Genomic DNA, 20,149 nt, shown 5'->3' on the forward strand with positions numbered 1-20,149 from the left:
GATATTAATAGCGACGGACCAGAAAAAAAAAAATTGTATTGGGACGGATTCAGATGTTTTTAGACACATTTACTAGGATAATTCTGGTAAATCCCTTATCTTTCTATTGTGTTGCTAGTGTTTTAGTGAGTTTAACAGTACCTGATAGTCGGAGGTGTGTGTCCGGTGTCTCAGGGAAGTCGACGGCAGCTTTATGGACGGCGCAAGCTCAGCTGAAGCAACTTTTTACCACAATTTCCTCACCGAAATATGCTGGTTGACATGTGGTCGGGATCCATGTTCGCTTGACCGCTGCGATCCATAGTAAAGTTTAACCTCCGGGAATTTTAAACAAGGAATCACCGTGTGTTTGTGTGGCTAAAGGCTAAAGCTTCCCAACCCCATCTTCCTACTTTGACTTGTCCAATAGTAACTGAACAAATTGCAAAAGATTCAGCAACACAGATGTCCAAAATACTGTGTAATTATGCGGTTAAAGCAGACGACTTTTAGCTGTGTGTGTGTGCAGCGCTCATATTTCCTAACATTATGCGACGTTTTCAAGAAAAAACTCCTGGGAAATTTTAAATTGCAATTTAGTCAACTAAAAAGCCCGTATTGGCATGTGTTGCAATGTTAATATTTCATCATTGATATATAAACTATCAGACTGCGTGGTCGCTAGTAGTGGGTTTCAGTAGGCCTTTAAGGCACAGATCACAACTACAGACCTACACGTTCAATCCAACTTTTGGACATTTGTTTTAGCTCCCAATGTTGGAGCACACTTGGCCAAGATGAAAAGATCTGGCTGACAAAAAGTTTAAGAAAAGAGACATATGTTCATGGCGCTCACTAGTGTATTTCCTGCCAAAGCAGTGATTAGTGACCAACATAAAAACAAGAGGAACCAAACTTGGCCTTTTCTGCAAAGCCGGGCTGTCTTCTTACTAATGCTGCTTGTCAGAGAAGAGACCAGTGGCTCCTCCATGCGAATGCAGTTAAATGAGGCGATCACAGTGAGAGATAATATAGAAAGATTCCTTTTTGTGCCTCATCTGCTCGCCCTGGATCCATTTCGTACCATTTGAGGAACAACATTGCCCTCTGCTGGTCATTTCTTGAACGGAATCAAATACTGATTACAGTCTTGTGGGAACCCAACACAACAGCATGCTGTTATATGGTCAAATTCAATTGCTAAATTCCCTTCTAAACTCCCACTCAACACCACTAACTGATCTTTTTTTTCCCCTCCCAAAGTTAAAGGGGAACATTATCACAATTTCAAAAGGGTTAAAAACAATAAAAATCAGTTCCCAGTGGCTTGTTGTATTTTTTTCAAAATTTTACTGGTCTAAAAATATCCCTAAATAAAGCTTTATAGTGCCTTACTTTCGCTCTCTGCGAAGACACTGGCCATTTCCCTGTGACGTCACACAGTGCTGCCAATGTAAACAAACAATGGGAATACCACAGCAAGATATAGTGACATTAGCTCGGATTCAAACTCGGATTTCAGCGACTTAAGCGATTCAACAGATTACGCATGTATTGAAAGAGATGGTTGGAGTATGAAAGTATTGAAGAAGAAACTGAAGCTATTGAGTGAATTCATAGCCATAGCATGGCCGAATAGCTGCGTTAGCATCGCCGGTAAAATGTGCGGACCAAACGATCAGGACTTTCGCATCTTTTGACACTGGAGCAACTTAAATCCGTCGATTGGTAAGTGTTTGTTTCGCATTAAATGTGGGTGGAAGGAAACGTAATATAGTTGCAAATGCATCTGCAGGTTATCCATACATCTCTGTGCCATGTCTGCTTTAGCACCGCCGGTAAATAGCATGTTAGCATCGATTAGCGTAGTATGTTAGCATCAATTAGGTGGCAGTCCATCCATCCATCCATCCATTTCTACCGCTTATTCCCTTTCGGGGTCACGGGGGGTGCTGGCGCCTATCTCAGCTACAATCGAGCGGAAGGCAGGGTACACCCTGGACAAGTCGCCACCTCATCGCAGGGCCAACACAGATAGACAGACAACATTCACACTCACATTCACACACTAGGGACCATTTAGTGTTGCCAATCAACCTATCCCCAGGTGCATGTCTTTGGAAGTGGGAGGAAGCCGGAGTACCCGGAGGGAACCCACGCATTCACGGGGAGAACATGCAAACTCCACACAGAAAGATCCCGAGCCTGGATTTGAACCCAGGACTGCAGGACTTTCGTATTGTGAGGCAGACGCACTAACCCCTCTGCCACCGTGAAGCCCATAGGTGGCAGTCAACATCAACAAAACTCACCTTTGTGATTTCGTTGACTATCGTTGCAAATGCATCTGCAGGTTATCCATACATCTCTGTGCCATGTTTGTCTTAGCGACGCCGGTAAAATGTGGAGACACTCTGGTACATTCAATGGGGGTCTGGCGGAAGACACTTTGGCATCTTCGGGCCAGTGGTGCAACTTGAATCCCTCCCTGTTAGTGTTGTTACACCCTCCGACAACACACCGACGAGGCATGATGTCTCCAAGGTTCCAAAAAATAGTCAAAAAAACGGAAAATAACAGAGCTGAGACCCGGTGTTTGTAATGTGTTGACAATAAAAATGGTGGGTGTGTTACCTCGGCGACGTCGCATTCTGACGTCATCACCACATGACCGATAAACAGAAAGGCGTTTAATTCGCCAAAATTCACCCATTTAGAGTTCGGAAATCGGTTAAAAAAATAGATGGTCTTTTTTCTGCACCATCAAGGTATATATTGATGCTTACATAGGTCTGGTGATAATGTTCCCCTTTAAAGTTTAATAAATCAAGGCTCGACAGAACAAAACAAAGCTGTAATAGCAATCCTCATTGTCAGGACACCTTGTCTCTTTCTGGGGGGAATGAGATTGATTGTCTGCCTTTCCTTCCTGTAATGACTGCACACATCTTGGCTTTTCACACAATATTACAAGCAATCCATCACAGCTAACTGCCGTTTTTTTACAGCTCCCTTTTCATATTATTAGGATATCAAACCGCCATTTGCCACTCAGAAAAACTGTCAGTGGATGGGACCGAATCCAAAAATAAGCAACACAACAAAAAGGAACCCCGGCCCTAATCTTCCCAGCAGGATAGGAAATTGTTTCCATAATGATTACGCTGGGTAAATAATATGATGCTGAGGGTTTTATATACACATGATGAAGATTATTGTGGATAAACAAAAAGCCTGAGAGAATTTTGTGATGTGTTAGAGATGCTACCTCAGGAGAAGCATTTAAGTCCCATCTTAAAACTCATTTGTATACTCTAGCCTTTAAATAGACACCCATTTTAGACCAGTTGATCTGCTGTTTATTTTATTTTCAGCCCATCTCTGCCATGTGGAAGGTGGGGCAAAGGTCTGGCTGTCCAGAGTCGGGACCCCTGGTGGACCGCTCGCCTGTGCATCGGTTGGGGACATCTCTGTGCTGCTGACCAGTCTCCGCTCGGGATGGTCTCCTGCTGGCCCCATTATGGACTGGACTCTCACTATTATGTTAGATCCACTATGGACGGGGCTCTCATTATTATGTTGGATCCACTATGGACTGGACTCCCACTATTATGTTGGATCCACTATGGACTGGACTCTCACCATTATGTTAGATCCACTATGGACTGGACTCTCACTATTATGTCAGATCCACTATGGACTGGACTCGCACTATTATGTTAGATCCACTATGGACTGGACTCGCACTATTATGTTAGATCCACTATGGACTGGACTCGCACTATTATGTTAGATCCACTATGGACTGGACTCTCACCATTATGTTAGATTCACTATGGACTGGACTCGGACTATGATGTTAGATCCACTATGGACTGGACTCGCACTATTATTTTAGATCCACTATGGACTGGACTCTCACCATTATGTTAGATTCACTATGGACTGGACTCGGACTATGATGTTAGATCCACTATGGACAGGACTCGGACTATGATGTTAGATCCACTACGGACAGGACTCTACTATTATGTTAGCTCCACTATGGACTGGACTCTCACTATTATGTTAGATCCACTATGGACTGGACTCGCACTATTATGTTGGATCCACTATGGACTGGACTCTCACTATTATGTTAGATCCACTATGGACTGGACCCTCAGTATTATGTTAGATCCACTATGGACTGAACTCTCACCATCATGTTAGATCAACTATGGACTGGAGTCTCACTATTATGTTAGATCCACTATGGACTGGACTCTCACTATTATGTTGGATCCACTATGGACTGGACTCTCACTATTATGTTAGATCAGGGGTCGGGAACCGTTTTGGCTGAGAGAGCCATGAAAGCCAAATATTTCAAAAAGTATTTCCGTGAGAGCCATATAATATTTTTTAACACTGAATACAACTAAATGTGTGCATTTTTAAGTGAGACCAACATTTTTAGAGTATAGTAAGTTTTTTATTCCTTTTAATAAAATTGTTATTCCAAAATTTAACAAATAATAAATATGATACTTTTTACCATTAATGCCACATCTTGATCGGGTGCGATAGAAAACGGATGGTTGGATTAAAATGCATGGGAATGTTTTATAATTTGAAGGTTATTTTTAATTACTTATCGTGTTAAGCAATGTCAGCTAAGATTTATCTGAGAGCCAGATGCAGTCATCAAAAGAGCCACAGGTTCCCTACCCCCGTTTTAGATCTACTATGGACTGGACTCTCAATATTATGTTAGATCCACTACGGACTGGACTTTCACAATATTATGTTAGATCCACTATGGACTGGACTTTCACAAGCGGTAGAAAATGGATGGATGGATGGCTTAAAAAACCTTCTTTTAAAAAAAAACATTTTTTTAAATGTATGCATACTAGTTCTAGCTATTAGGCTGTTCTCGTTTTTGTTTTTTTGTTTTTAAATCTCTTTATTTATTTATTTTTTAATATACTGTAGCACTTTGAGGTTGTTTACTCAATGTAAAGTGCTTTTTACAAATATAATCTATTATTAGGGACCGAGGACCCTATTGTATTTCTAAGGTTTTATTATTATTATACCGCCGCCTCTTTGAGCAGTAATTTGACCCCTTTAACACGCTTCAAAACTCACCAAATTCGACACACACATCAGGACTGGCAAATATTGCCATCTAATAAAAAAACAAACCCCAAAACTCAGAATTGCGCTCTAGCGCCCACTAGGAAAAAACACAGACAAAACTGCTTGTAACTTCCGTTACGAATGTCGTAGAGACATGAAACAAAAACGTCTATGTAGGTCTGACTTAGACCTAGCTTTCAAACACTGACCTCTTTCAGTAAAAATCAACAGGAAGTTGTCAAAAACCCCTTCAAAACAAAAGTTTCCTAAAAAATGTCATTGTTGCCTCTTTGAGCTGTAATTTGACCCCCTTAAAATGCTTCAAAACTCACCAAACTGGACACACACATCAGGACTGGCGAAAATTGCGATCTAATAAAAAAAAAAAACTAAAACTGAAAATTGGGCTCTAGCGCCCCCTAGGAATAAAACAGACAAAACTGGTCCTAGGAAGAAAACACAGACAAAACTGCTTGTAACTTCTCATAGGAATGTCGCAGAGACATTAAACAAAAACCTCTATGTAGGTCTCACTTAGACCCACATTTCATTCATTTACATCCTTCAGCAAAAATCCACAGGAAGTTGGCAATTACCTCTTCAAAACAAAAGTTTTGTAAAAACCTGTCACCTTTTTTCAAATATTATTTCCTCTGAGTGCGTTTCTTGTGTCGGCTTCAAACTAGCACAGGAAAGAGATTGAACCCTTCTGATTAAAATTTGAAAGAGTTTTTCTAACTGCTCCGGTTTTGATTTTACGAGCCTTTGATCCTGCTGCGCTCCTGCCGTCTCAAGATGGCCGCTTAAAAGCAGGAAGCACCAGCATGACCACACAATGCAGAGAAGGTAGGTACTGTGCGGGTAAAGATATGTTGACTGGGTTAAAGAAAGAGGCACCAGTTTGACTCCAGGATACAGAGATGGTAGGTAATGTGCAGGTAAAGATATGTTGTCTGGGTGATGGCAGGAAGCACCAGCGTGTATGGGTGAAAGAAAGAAGCACCAGTGTAACCCCAGGATGCAGGGAAGGTAGGTAATGTGCAGGTAAAGATATGTTAAATGGGTAAAGGCAGAAAACACCAGCAAAAGTCCGTCCCGTCCATCGCTGCTTGCAGCTTTAATTATTGTCATCATTGATGCAGGTAAAATCCACTAGTGCCACCTAACGGTACCTGGGTTGCACATGACATCACGGCAATTGCCGATCACTTCAACAGCACTGAGAGCAGAATCAGCCAAACTACATTTAGGTAACGTTGCAATTTTTAATGCCAACAAAGAAATGAACCCCCAAAAAATGTTGCAACGTAAGTTTAGGCATCACTTTTCCAGAAGTGCGCTAGTTTCATACATTGGCTTTGCTATAGACATGCTACCTATTAGTGTCCAGAACTCTGTTTTTGTTTACTTTGTAGCCATTTCAGTTTTAGTCTTGTTCTGCATAACCTTCCCTAAGCTTCAATGCCTTTTCTTAGGGGTACCCACCTTTTGTTTATTTTTAGTCTAAGCATTAGACACCTTTTCACCTGCACACTGCCTCCCGCTGTTTCCAACATCTACAAAGCAATTAGCCACTGGCTGCCCCCTACTGATATGGAAGAGTATTACACAGTTACTCTGCCTAGCTCTAGACAGCACCGACACTCAACAACAACACATCATTTGCAGACTATAATTACTGGATTGCAAAAAAATATTTTTCACCTAAATAGGGGGAAATTAGATAATCTCCCACAGAACACTACAGTGGTTGAAAAACACTGATCTAAAGTATTCTATAGTATTGTCCCCTACAAAAAGTTAATTGCATCCCACTTACAGCTCACAACTTACTGTAACATGTTTTGATAAATAAATGACCCCAGCCAATGTAATGTTCTATGAATTAATATCCATGAATCCACCGACTAATTGGGCATGTGCTGCGCGTCTCGTTAAATGAATAGTAATTAGAGATGTTCAAGTTGATAAGGGTTGATAAATTGCAATACATCAGCCAAAAATAGTCCCGATGAATGGCGCCTAACAAATGAATGACGACTACACATGGACTCCTAAATGCTTCACCAAGTGTGGTCGGAGAGAGTGAGCAGACTGTGAACTAAATATAGTTATTCTAAGGGGGGGAAGCTGATTAATAATGTATAAAGAGATGCTAATAAATGTGTTGACCGAGTAAGAAGCTCATCTTAGTTGGAGCTACCGAAGCATTGGAATGTTTGCCCTGAGTTATGCAAGGAAGGGAGAGGTCTTTGAATATGTAACATCAGTGTAGTCCAGTACTTCTCAAATAGTGGGGCGGGCCCCCCTGGGGGTGCGTGCGACCTCAGGGAACATGCTTTTATTTGCCGTGCCACAATAGGATGAAGCGTATGTAGCACCTGGCTTCACTGTAACCACGGTGGGTGACGAGGAAAGACCCGTGTGTGGTTTCCTCTAAAGGGGAACATTATCATCAAACATATGTAAGCGTCAATATATACCTTGATGTTGCAGAAAAAAAGCCCATGTATTTTTTTAACCGATTTCCGAACTCTAAATGGGTGAATTTTGGCGAATTAAACGCCTTTCTGTTTATCGGTCATGTGGTGATGACGTCAGAACGTGACGTCTCCGAGGTAACACACCCGCCATTTTCATTTTCAACACATTTCAAACACCGGGTCTCAGCTCTGTTATTTTCCGTTTTTTCGACTATTTTTTGGAACTTTGGAGACATCATGCCTCGTCGGTGTGTTGTCGGAGGGTGTAACAACCCTAACAGGGAGGGATTCAAGTTGCACCACTGGCAAGAAATCTGCCGCCAGACCCCCATTGAATGTGCCAGAGTGTCTCCACATTTTACCGGCGATGCTAAGACAGACATGGCACAGAGATGTATGGATAACCTGCAGATGCATTTGCAACCATTAAGTCAACGAAATCCCAAAGGTGAGTTTTGTTGATGTTGTTGACTTATGTGCTAATCAGACATATTTGGTCATGGCATGACTGCCAGCTAATCGATGCTAACATGCTACGCTAATCGATGCTAACATGCTATTTACGCTAGCTGTTTGTAAATTTGAAACTAGACACCCACATTTAATGCGAAACAAACACTTACCAATCGACGAATTTAAGTTGCTCCAGTGTCACAAGATGTGAAAGTCCTGATCGTTTGGTCCGCACATTTTACCGGCGATGCTAATAAGGCAGCCATGCTATGGGCCACTTCATTAGGTACACCCACGCTATGGCCGAATAGCGTCAATAGCTATTCGCTCAATAGCTTTAATTTCTTCTTCAATTTCGTTTTCGCTATCTGCCTCCATACTCCGACCATCTGTTTCAATACATGCGTAATCTGTTGAATCGCTTAAGCCGCTGAAATACGAGTCTGAAACCGAACTAATGTCGCAATATCTTGCTGTGGTAACCGCCATGTTGTTTGTATTGGCAGCCCTGTATGACGTCACAGGGAAATGGATAGTGGTTTCGAAGACAACGAAAATAAGGCACTTTAAAGCTTTATTTAGGGATATTCCGGGACCGGTAAAATTTTGAAAAAAAATTAAGAAAATACAACAAGCCACTGGGAATTGATTTTTATTGTTTTTAACCTTTTTGAAATTGTGATAATGTTCCCCTTTAATGTTAATAAACTTACAATGTTATGCAGAGGTATATATTTATAACATTTTTATAGACAAATTATACTATTTACAGTCACGTTGGAGAGTGAGGGGGCGCAAAAAATCATGATTGCATTAAAAGGTCAACTCGGGAAAGGTGTAGAGATGTCCGATAATGGCTTTTTTTGCCGATATCCGATATTCCGATATTGTCCAACTCTTAATTGACGATACCGATATCAACCGATACCGATATATACACTCGTGAAATTAACACATTATTATGCCTAATTTAGTTGTACGGCCCCGCTGGATGCATTAAACCAGTGTTTTTTTCCGCGGCACACTAGTTTGCCGTGAGATACAGTCTGGTGTGCCGTGGAATATTATTTAATTTCACCTATTTGGGTTAAAAATATTTTTTTTGCAAACCAGTAATTATAATCTGCAAATTATATGTTGATGTTCAAGTCTCGGTGTTGTCTAGAGTGTAATACTCTTCCATATCAGTAGGTTCTAGCAGGTAGATAACTGCTCTGTAGGTGTCAGGAGGCAGTGTGCAGGTAAAAATGTGTCTAATGCCTAAACCAAAAATAAACAAAAGGTGAGTGCCCCTAAGAAAAAGCATTGAAGCTTAGGGAAGGCTATGCAGAACAAAAGTAAAACTGAACTGGCTACAAAGTAAACAAAAATAGAATGCTGGACGACAGCAAAGACTTACTGTGGAGTAAAAACGGCGTCCACAATGTACATCCGAACATGACATGACAATCAAAGATGTCCCCCCACAGACGGATAAAAACAACTGAAATATTATTGATTGCTAAAACAAAGTAGATGCTGGAAATATCGCTCAAAGGAAGACATGAAACCGCTACAGGAAAATACCGAAAAAAGAGAAAACGCCACCAAAATAGGACCGCAAGACAAGAACTAAAAGACTACACACAGGAAAACAGCAAAAAACTCAAAATAAGGCTGGATGTGATGTGACAGTACACCTAGTTTGAGACAAAAGCTATATCGATGCATGCTCGGTTATGCTTTAAAAAGTCATATCCAACAATTGCGACAATTACTTTTTACTGTCAACTGAGTTTTAGTTTTTAATGATTTCTGCTGGTGGTGTGCGTCCGGATTTTTTCATCGTTGGCTCAAAAAAGGTTGAAAAACACTGCATTAAACAATGTAACAAGGTTTTCCAAAATAAATCAACTCAAGTTATGGAAAAAAATGCCAACATGGCACTGCCATATTTATTATTGAAGTCACAAAGTGCATTATTTTTTTTTAGCATGCCTCAAAACAGCAGCTTGAGGAGGATGAGGTGGCCGGGGTTGGGAGTAGCGGGGGTGTATATTGTAGCTTCCCGGAAGAGTTAGTGCTGCAAAGGGTTCTGGGTATTTGCTCTGTTGTGTTTATGTTGTGTTACGGTGCGGATGTTCTCCCGAAATGTTTTTGTCATTCTTGTTTGGTGTGGGTTCACAGTGTGGCGCATATTTGTAACAGTGTTAAAGTTGTTTATATGGCCACCCTCAGTGTGACCTGTATGGCCGTTGACCAAGTATGATTTGCATTCACTTGTGTGTGTGAAAAGCCGTAGATATTATGTGACTGGGCCGGCACGCACAGGCAGTGCCTTTAAGGTTTATTGGTGCTCTGTACTTCTCCCTACGTCCGTGCACACAGCAGTGTTTTAAAAAGACATACATTTTCCTTTTTAAACCGATACCAATAATTTCTGATATTACATTTTAAACCATTTATCGGCCGATAATATCGGACTGTCGATATTATCGGACATCCCTAGAAAGGTGGCAAAAGACATGATAAATACAGAACATGTCACAGCAATGCTTGGAGGCAGAGAAAGAAGGCCACCTGAAAGTAAAATCACCTTTCATGACGAGAAAACCAAAGTATTGTCATCTTGGCCACAGGAATGAATTTGGGATTATTGCAGATATAGTCCTAGATAGACAATAAACAATAAACCATCCATATGGCGAGGCTCGGCACAAAAAGCCCCCTGATTGACAACCAGTGACAGCTGTGTCTCCTGATCGTCAATCAGGAACAGGTGAGGGGAGCAGAGCTCTCAGCCCAGAGATGAAGTGGCACGAATACGACCGACCAATTTTAGCTAGGTAAATATCCATCCATTTTCTACCGCTTATTCCCTTTGGGGTCGCTGGTGCCTATCTCAGCTACAATCGGGCGGAAGGCGTCGTACACCCTGGACAAGTCGCCACCTCATCGCAGGGCCAACACAGATAGACAGACAACATTCACACTCACATTCACAAACTAGGGACCATTTTAGTGTTGCCAATCAACCTATCCCCAGGTTCATGTTTTGGAGGTGGGCGGGGCCTATCCCCAGGTGCATGTCTTTGGAAGTGGGAGGAAGCCAGAGTACCCGAAGGGAACCCACGCAGTCACGGGGAGGACATGCAAACTCCACACAGAAGCCAGGACTACTCAGGACCTTCGTATTGTGAGGCAGACGCACCAAACCCTCTTCCACCGTGAAGCCCCTGGTTAAATATCATTACCGTATTTTTCCGACTATAAGGCGCACTTTAAACACTTTCATTTTCTCAAAACTCGACAGTGCGCCTTATAACCCGGTGCGCCTAATATACGGAATCACTTTGGTTGTGCTTACCAACCTCGAAGCTATTTTATTTGGTACATGGTGTAATGATAAGTCTGACCAGTAGATGGCAGTCACACATAAGAGATGCGTGTAGACTGCAATATGACTCAAGTATAACACCACCAACATTTTATATGTTCCATTTAAAATATAGAACATTACACACGGCGATCAAAAATCTATCAACATTTTTTTGTACGACTTTGGTAAGCTATGAAACCGCACCGCTTGATGGATTGTACTGTGCTTCACCTTAAGAGTATTATTATGGTGTGCGTATAAAGTAAAACATATCTAGAGGTTTGTTTCGCAATATTATGCAAAAGCAACTGTTTTTACCTTCTGGTACCTGCTGATCTGTATTTGGGATGTGCATAAATCCTGAAAATGTGCGTGCATCCGTCATGGTAGTCCATTATTTGGCGTCATATTGGACGAAATCGACACAACACATCTCCCCACAGCATCGATCTTAAAGCTCTATGCCATAAGGCGCAGGTTAGTTATTGTATTCCTGATGAGATCCGATAGATCCTTCAGCAGTTCAGTCATTAGTTCTGTATGCATGCGTCATCTAGGTCTAAAAATAAACATTAATAACTCTTACCTCATTAAGGGACATCTTGTTGTTTTTCATCTTCTGCGGCGCACTCCTCCATGTTCTCCCAAAGAAGTACTGACAGTTTCTATCAAAGAACGTCACCCGCAGCTGGTAGGTCACATCTGGTCCATTCTCCGGGGTCTCCTGTGAGTATGCAAGAGCCCCAAAATCATTCCCTGTAATCATCGTTAATGCTGGATTATCGATAAATAGATTCAATGAGGCAAACGTTCTGCAATTCGTCAATTTCACGTGAGGACGAGAGATTTTACACACAACAGAAATGCAGTTTAAAGGCCTACCGAAATGAGATTTTCTTATTTAAACGGGGATAGCAGGTCCATTCTATGTGTCATACTTGATCATTTCGCGATATTGCCATATTTTTGCTGAAAGGATTTAGTAGAGAACATAGACGATAAAGTTAGCAACTTTTGGTCGCTAATAAAAAAGCCTTGCCTGTACCGGAAGTATGTGCGCGTGACGTCACCGGTGTGAGGGCTCCTCACATCCTCACATTGTTTATAAGGTGATCCACCAGCAGTAAGAGCAATTCGGACCGAGAAAACGACAATTTCCCCATTAATTTGAGCGAGGATGAAAGATTTGTGGATGAGGATATTGATAGTGAAGAACTAGAACAAATAAAAAATAAATAAATAAAAAGCGACGGCTCCGGGCGGCGGCAGTGTGAGCGTTTCAGATGTAATTAGACACATTTACTAGGATAATTCTGGAAGATCCCTTATCTGCTTATTGTTTTGATAGTGCTTTAGTGAGATTGTAAAGACATACCTCAAAGTCGGATGGCTGCGGTGAACACGCCAGTGTCTCAGAGAGGAGCCGAGGAGCCAAGCTCACAGCTGCGTTTTTTGACAGCTACTGCAGGAGGACGCATAATCCACTGATGTCTCCGGTAAGATATATTTCAATCAATCAATGTTTACTTATATAGCCCTAAATCACTGGTGTCTCAAAGGGCTGCACAAACCACAACACAAACCACTACAACATCCTCGGTAGGCCCACATAAGGGCAAGGAAAACTCACACCCAGTGGGACAATGATGACTATGACACAATATTCCCATCCAAAAACATGCTGGTTGACGTAGAGAAACATGTTCGCTTGACCGCTCTGTGTTAAAGCTTCACAACAAACAAAGAAACACCGGCTGTGTCTCGGTGCTAAAGACAGCTGCAATACACCGCTTTCCACCAACAGCATTCTTCTTTGACGGCTCCATTATTAATTGAACAAATTGCAAAAGATTCAGCAACACAGATGTCCAAATTACTGTGTACTTATGCGATGAAAAGAGACGACTTTTTAGCTAATAAGACTCCGGCTTATTAGTGATTCTTGGAGCCCAAAAAAAGTCTGCGGGCTATAGAGTGTTTTCCGTTCGGGCTCCAGTACTCTGGAATGCCCTCCCGGTAACAGTTCGAGATGCTACCTCAGTAGAAGCATTTAAGTCTCACCTTAAAACTCATCTGTATACTCTAGCCTTTAAATAGACCTCCTTTTTAGACCAGTTGATCTGCCGCTTCTTTTCTTTTTTCTCCTATGTCCCCCCCTCCCTTGTGGAGGGGGTCCGGTCCGATGACCATGGATGAAGTACTGGCTGTCCAGAGTCGGGACCCAGGATGGACCGCTCGCCTGTGTATCGATTGGGGACATCTCCACGCTGCTGATCCGCCTCCGCTTGAGATGGTTTCCTGTGGACGGGACTCTTGCTGCTGTCTTGGATCCGCTTTGAACTGAACTCTCGCGGCTGTGTTGGAGCCACTATGGATTGAACTTTCACAGTATCATGTTAGACCCGCTCGACATCCATTGCTTTCGGTCCCCTAGAGGGGGGGGCGGGGGGGTGCCCACATCTGAGGTCCTCTCCAAGGTTTCTCATAGTCAGCATTGTCACTGGGGTCCCTGCCCACTGGGTGTGAGTTTTCCTTGCCCTTTTGTGGGTTCTTCCGAGGTGATGATTTGTGCAGTCCTTTGAGACATTTGTGATTTAGGGCTATATAAATAAACATTGATTGGTCGATTGATTGATAAGTGGTGCTGTGCTAATATGTCCCCTCCAACCAATAACGTCACAAACACACGTCATCATACGCGTCATCATTCCTCGACGTTTTCAACAAGAAACTGCGGGAAATTTAAAATTGCAATTTAGTAAACTAAACCGGCTGTATTGGCATGTGTTGCAATGTTAATATTTCATCATTGATATATAAACTATCAGACTGTGTGGTCGGTAGTAGTGGGTTTCAGTAGGCCTTTAAGTGTTGTGTCCTATTTTTGTTAGATATCTTCCATCAGTTAAATAAAAAGGCCAAAATCGTGCCAAAGTAGTTGGGAAAGGGTATGTTCACCACTGTGTTACATCACCTTTTCTTTTAACAACACTTAATAAACGTTTGGGAACTGAGGAAACTAATTGTTGAAGCTTTGAAAGTGGAATTCTTTCCCATTCTTGTTCTATGTAGAGCTTCAGTCCTTCAACAGTCCAGGGTCTACGCTGTTGTATTTCACGCTTCATAATGCGCCACACATTTTCCATGGGAGACAGGTTTGGACTGCAGGCGGGCCAGGAAAGTACCCGCACTCTTTTTTTACGAAGCCACGCTGTTGTAACGCATGCTGAATATGGCATGGCATTGTCTTGCTGAAATGAGCAGGGGCGTCCATGAAAAACACGACGCTTAAATGGCAGCATATGTTGTTCCAAAACCTGTATGGACCTTTCAGCATTAATGGTGCGTTCACAGATGTGTAAGTTACCCATGCCTTGGGCACTAATGCACCCCCATACCATCACAGATGCTGTTTTTTTAACTTTGCGTCGATAACAGTCTGGATGGTTCGCTTCCCCTTTGGTCCAGATGACACAATGTCGAATATTTCCAAAACAATTTGAAATGTGGACTCGTCAGACCACAGAACACTTTTCCACTTTGCATTAGTCCATCTTAGATGATCTCAGGCACAGAGAAGCCGGCAGCGTTTCTGGATGTTGTTGATAAATGGCTTTCACTTATCATAGTAGAGCTTTAACTACACTTACAGATGTAGTGATGAACTTTATTTAGTGACAGGGGTTTTCTGAAGTGTTCCTGAGCCCATGTGGTGATATCCTCTAGAGATTGGTGTTTTTTTATACAGTGCCGTCTGAGGGATCGAAGTTCCCGGTCATTCAATGTTGGTTTCCGGCCATGCCGCTTACGTGGAGTGATTTCTCCAGATTCTCTTAACCTTTTGATGATATTATGGACCCTAGATGTTGAAATCTCTAAATTTCTTGCAATTGCACTTTGAGAAACGTTGTTCTTAAACTTTTTGACTATTTGCTCACACAGTTGTGGACAAAGGGGTGTACCTCGCCCCATCCTTTCTTGTGAAAGACTGAGCATTTTTTTGGGAAGCTGTTTTTATACCCAATCATGGCACCCACCTGTTCCCAATTAGCCTGCACACCTGTGGGATGTTCCAAATAAGTGTTTGATGAGCATTCCCCAACTTTATCAGTATTTATTGCCACCTTTCCCAACTTCTTTGTCACGTGTTGCTGGCATCAAATTCTAAAGTTAATGATTATTTGCAACAACAAAAATAGTTGATCAGTTTGAACACAAAACATGTTGTCTTTGTAGCATATTCAACTGAATATGGGTTGAAAATGATTCGCAAATCATTGTATTCTGTTTATATTTACATCTAACACAATTTCCCAACTCATATGGAAACGGGGTTTGTAGATGTAGATACGGATTGTATTTAGTGACAGGGGTTTTCTGAAGTGTTCCTGAGCCCATGTGGTGATATCCTTTAGAGATTGATGTCGGTTTTTGATACAGTGCCGTCTGAGGGATCGAAGGTCACGGTCATTCAATGTTGGTTTCCAGCCAACATTGTGGAGTGATTTCTCCAGATTTCCTGAAGCTTTTGATGATATTATTGACCGTAGATGTTGAAATCTCTAAATTTCTTGCAATTGCACTTTGAGAAATGTTGTTCTTAAACTTTTTGACTATTTGCTCACGCAGTTGTGGACAAAGGGGTGTACCTCGCCCCATCCTTTCTTGTGAAAGACTGAGCATTTTTTGGGGGAAGCTGTTTTTATACCCAATCATGGCACCCACCTGTTCCCAATTAGCCTGCACACCTGTGGGATGTTCCAAATAAGTGCTTGATGAGCATTCCCCAACTTTATCAGTATTTATTGCCACCTTTCCCAACTTCTTTGTCACGTGTTGCTGGCTTCAAATTCTACAGTTAATGATTATTTGCAACAACAAAAAATAGTTGATCAGTTTGAACACAAAATATGTTGTCTTTGTAGCATATTCAACTGAAAATGGGTTGAAAATGATTTGCAAATCATTGTATTCTGTTTATATTTACATCTAACACAATTTCCCAACTCATATGGAAACAGGGTTTGTAGATGTAGCGACAAACTGTATTTAGTGACAATGGTTTTCTGAATTCTTCCTGAGCCCATGTGGTGATATCCTTTAGAGATTGATGTTGGTTTTTGATACAGTGCCGTCTGAGGGATCGAAGGTCACGGTCATTCAATGTTGGTTTCCAGCCATGATTAATCCAGATACTCTAAACCTTTTGGTGATGTTATGGACCGTAGATGTTGAAATCCCTAAATTTCTTGCAATTGCACATTGAGAAACGTTGTTCTTAAACTTTTTGACTATTTGCTCACACAGTTGTGGACAAAGGGGTGTACCTCGCCCCATCCTTTCTTGTGAAAGACTGAGCATTTTTTCGGGAAGCTGTTTTTATACCCAATCATTGATTGATTGATTGATTGATACTTTTATTAGTAGATTGCACAGTACAGTACATATTCCGTACAATTGACCACTAAATGGTAACACCCCAATAAGTTTTTCAACTTGTTTAAGTCGGGGTCCACATTAACCATGGCACCCACCTGTTCCCAATTAGCCTGCACACCTGTGGGATGTTCCAAATAAGTGTTTGACGGGCATTCCTCAACTTTATCAGTATTTATTGCCACCTTTCCCAACTTTTTTGTCACTTGTTGCCGGCATCAAATTCTAAAGTTAATGATTATTTGCAACAACAAAAAATAGTTGATCAGTTTGAACATCAAATATGTTGTCTTTGTAGCATATTCAACTGAATATGGGTTGAAAATTATTTGCAAATCATTGTATTCTGTTTATATTTACATCTAACTCAATTTCCCAACTCATATGGAAACGGGGTTTGTAGATGTAGCGACAAACTGTATTTAGTGACAGTGGTTTTCTGAAGTGTTCCTAAGCCAATGTGGTGATATCCTTTAGAGATTGATGTCGGTTTTTGATACAGTGCCGTCTGAGGGATCAAAGGTCACGGTCATTCAATGTTGGTTTCCGGCCATGATTTCTCCAGATTCTCTAAACCTTTTGATATTATGGACGATAGATGTTGAAATCCCTAAATTTCTTGCAATTGCACTTTGAGAAACGTTGTTCTTAAACTGTTTGACTATTTGCTCACGCAGTTGTGGACAAAGGGGTGTACCTCGCCCCATCCTTTCTTGTGAAAGACTGAGCATTTTTTGGGAAGCTGTTTTTATACCCAATCATGGCACCCACCTGTTCCCAATTAGCCTGCACACCTGTGGGATGTTCCAAATAAGTGTTTGACGAGCATTCCTCAACTTTATCAGTATTTATTGCCACCTTTCCCAACTTCTTTGTCACGTGTTGCTGGCATCAAATTCTAAAGTTAATGATTATTTGCAACAACAAAAATAGTTGATCAGTTTGAACACAAAACATGTTGTCTTTGTAGCATATTCAACTGAATATGGGTTGAAAATGATTCGCAAATCATTGTATTCTGTTTATATTTACATCTAACACAATTTCCCAACTCATATGGAAACGGGGTTTGTAGATGTAGCGACAAACTCTATTTAGTGACAGGGGTTTTCTGTAGTGGTCCTGAGCCCATGTGGTGATATCCTATAGAGATTGATTTCGGTTTTTGATTCAGTGCCGTCTGAGGGATCGAAGGTCACGCTCATTCAATGTTGGTTTCCGGCCATGATTTCTTCAGATTCTCTGAACCTTTTGATGATATTATGGACCGTAGATGTTGAAATCGCTAAATTTCTTGCAATTGCACTTTGAGAAACGTTCTTAAACTGTTTGACTATTTGCTCACGCAGTTGTGGACAAAGGGGTGTACCTCGCCCCATCCTTTCTTGTGAAAGACTGAGCACTTATTAGGAAGCTGTTTTTATACCCAATCATTGATTGATTGATTGATACTTTTATTAGTAGATTGCACAGTTCAGTACATATTCCGTACAATTGACCACTAAATAGTAACACCCGAATAAGTTTTTCAACTTGTTTAAGTCGGGGTCCACGTTAATCATGGCACCCACCTGTTCCCAATTAGCCTGCACACCTGTGGGATGTTCCAAATAAGTGTTTGATGAGCATTCCCCAACTTTATCAGTATTTATTGCCACCTTTCCCAACTTCTTTGTCACGTGTTGCTGGCATCAAATTCTAAAGTTAATGATTATTTGCACAAAAAAAAAATGTTTATCAGTTTGAACATCAAATATGTTGTCTTTGTAGCATATTCAACTGAATATGGGTTGAAAATTATTTGCAAATCATTGTATTCTGTTTATATTTACATCTAACTCAATTTCCCAACTCATATGGAAACGGGGTTTGTAGATGTAGCGACAAACTGTATTCAGTGACAGTGGTTTTCTGAAGTGTTCCTAAGCCAATGTGGTGATATCCTTTAGAGATTGATGTCGGTTTTTGAGGGATCGAAGGTCACGGTCATTCAATGTTGGTTTCCGGCCATGCCGCTTACGTGGAGTGATTTCTCCAGATTCTCTGAACCTTTTGATGATATTATGGAGCGTAGATGTTGAAATCCCTAAATTTCTTGCAATTGCACTTTGAGAAACGTTGTTCTTAAACTGTTTGACTATTTGCTCACGCAGTTGTGGACAAAGGGGTGTACCTCGCCCCATCCTTTCTTGTGAAAGACTGAGCATTTTTTCGGGAAGCTGTTTTTATACCCAATCATGGCACCCACCTGTTCCCAATTAGCCTGCACACCTGTGGGATGTTCCAAATAAGTGTTTGACGAGCATTCCTCAACTTTATCAGTATTTATTGCCACCTTTCCCAACTTTTTTGTCACGTGTTGCTGGCATCAAATTCTAAAGTTAATGATTAGTTGCAACAACAACAAAAAGTTGATCAGTTTGAACACAAAACATGTTGTCTTTGTAGCATATTCAACTGAATATGGGTTGAAAATGATTTACAAATCATTGTATTCCGTTTATATTTACATCTAACACAATTTCCCAACTCATATGGAAACGGGGTTAGTAGACAAAGTGTTACCTTCGGTAGATGCGCGGCCGTCATCCTGCCCAAAGTGAGTTGAACTCCCCGGGACTGTGTGAGGAAGTTGTCCGCCGCCTGGCGCACTATCTGGCCGGGAGGAGGGATCAGACGTCCCCTTCCAAACATTTCACTCCTGCCGTCCGCCATGGCTGACAGCTCCACACTTTCAGCATAGCCTCCTCGCTGGGCTTTTCAGGCACTAAATGTCTTCACACTCACACCCGCAGCGCGGTGAAATAGAGAATAAACGTGCTGTCGACATCAGAGACTTTAAAGTCCTCCGTGTGGACATTTATTACACTAATCGTGCTTCTTACCCGGCCAAGCTGCTCCAACTGCCCGCCATTTTGAGTCGGGATGTACCATCTGGAAGGCGGGGAGGGGGGGAATTGAACCTTTCACTTCGCGTATTCACGGTTATGACCAGGTTTTGTGTGATTGGTACTAAATTAATACGAACTTTTGAAATGTAACAAGCTGCCGTAGCCATGTGTAATACACAGGAATATAATTTGGGGGCGATACATGTCCGCCGTAACACCTATCTTTGGCTCGCCTGTGGCTGGGCGTCAGTTGTCATGGTAACAATCGCCATGCTGGTTTCGTCTTCATCTCTAAGGCAAGTTGTTGTGTTTACAGCAGGGGTCACCAACACGGTGCCCGCGGGCCTGTTCTAAAAATAGCTCAAATAGCAGCACTTACCAGTGAGCTGCCTCTATTTTTTTTAATTGTATTTATTTACTAGCAA

The 20,149-nt window shown here is 41.6% G+C and overlaps 1 protein-coding gene across 2 annotated transcripts in view; it reads right to left on the reverse strand.

The window, feature by feature from the left end:
• nphp4 (nephronophthisis 4) overlaps positions 1-19,812 on the reverse strand; it is a 520,514-nt gene extending 500,702 nt beyond the window's left edge. Inside the window, exons 1-2 of one of the 2 annotated variants that reach the window (XM_061904800.1) lie at positions 19,399-19,812; positions 11,984-12,121 (exon numbers count right to left, since the gene is read on the reverse strand). In XM_061904800.1, coding sequence (XP_061760784.1) covers positions 11,984-12,121; positions 19,399-19,548 — 288 coding nt within the window. In that variant the 5' untranslated portion in view covers positions 19,549-19,812. The remainder of the gene's footprint in view (positions 1-11,983; positions 12,122-19,398) is intronic. The other variant, XM_061904799.1, reaches the window with a different exon arrangement.
• Between the last annotated feature and the right edge of the window lie 337 nt (positions 19,813-20,149).

This window comes from Nerophis ophidion, linkage group LG06, assembly GCF_033978795.1.
Source record: "Nerophis ophidion isolate RoL-2023_Sa linkage group LG06, RoL_Noph_v1.0, whole genome shotgun sequence".
NCBI lineage: Eukaryota > Metazoa > Chordata > Actinopteri > Syngnathiformes > Syngnathidae > Nerophis > Nerophis ophidion.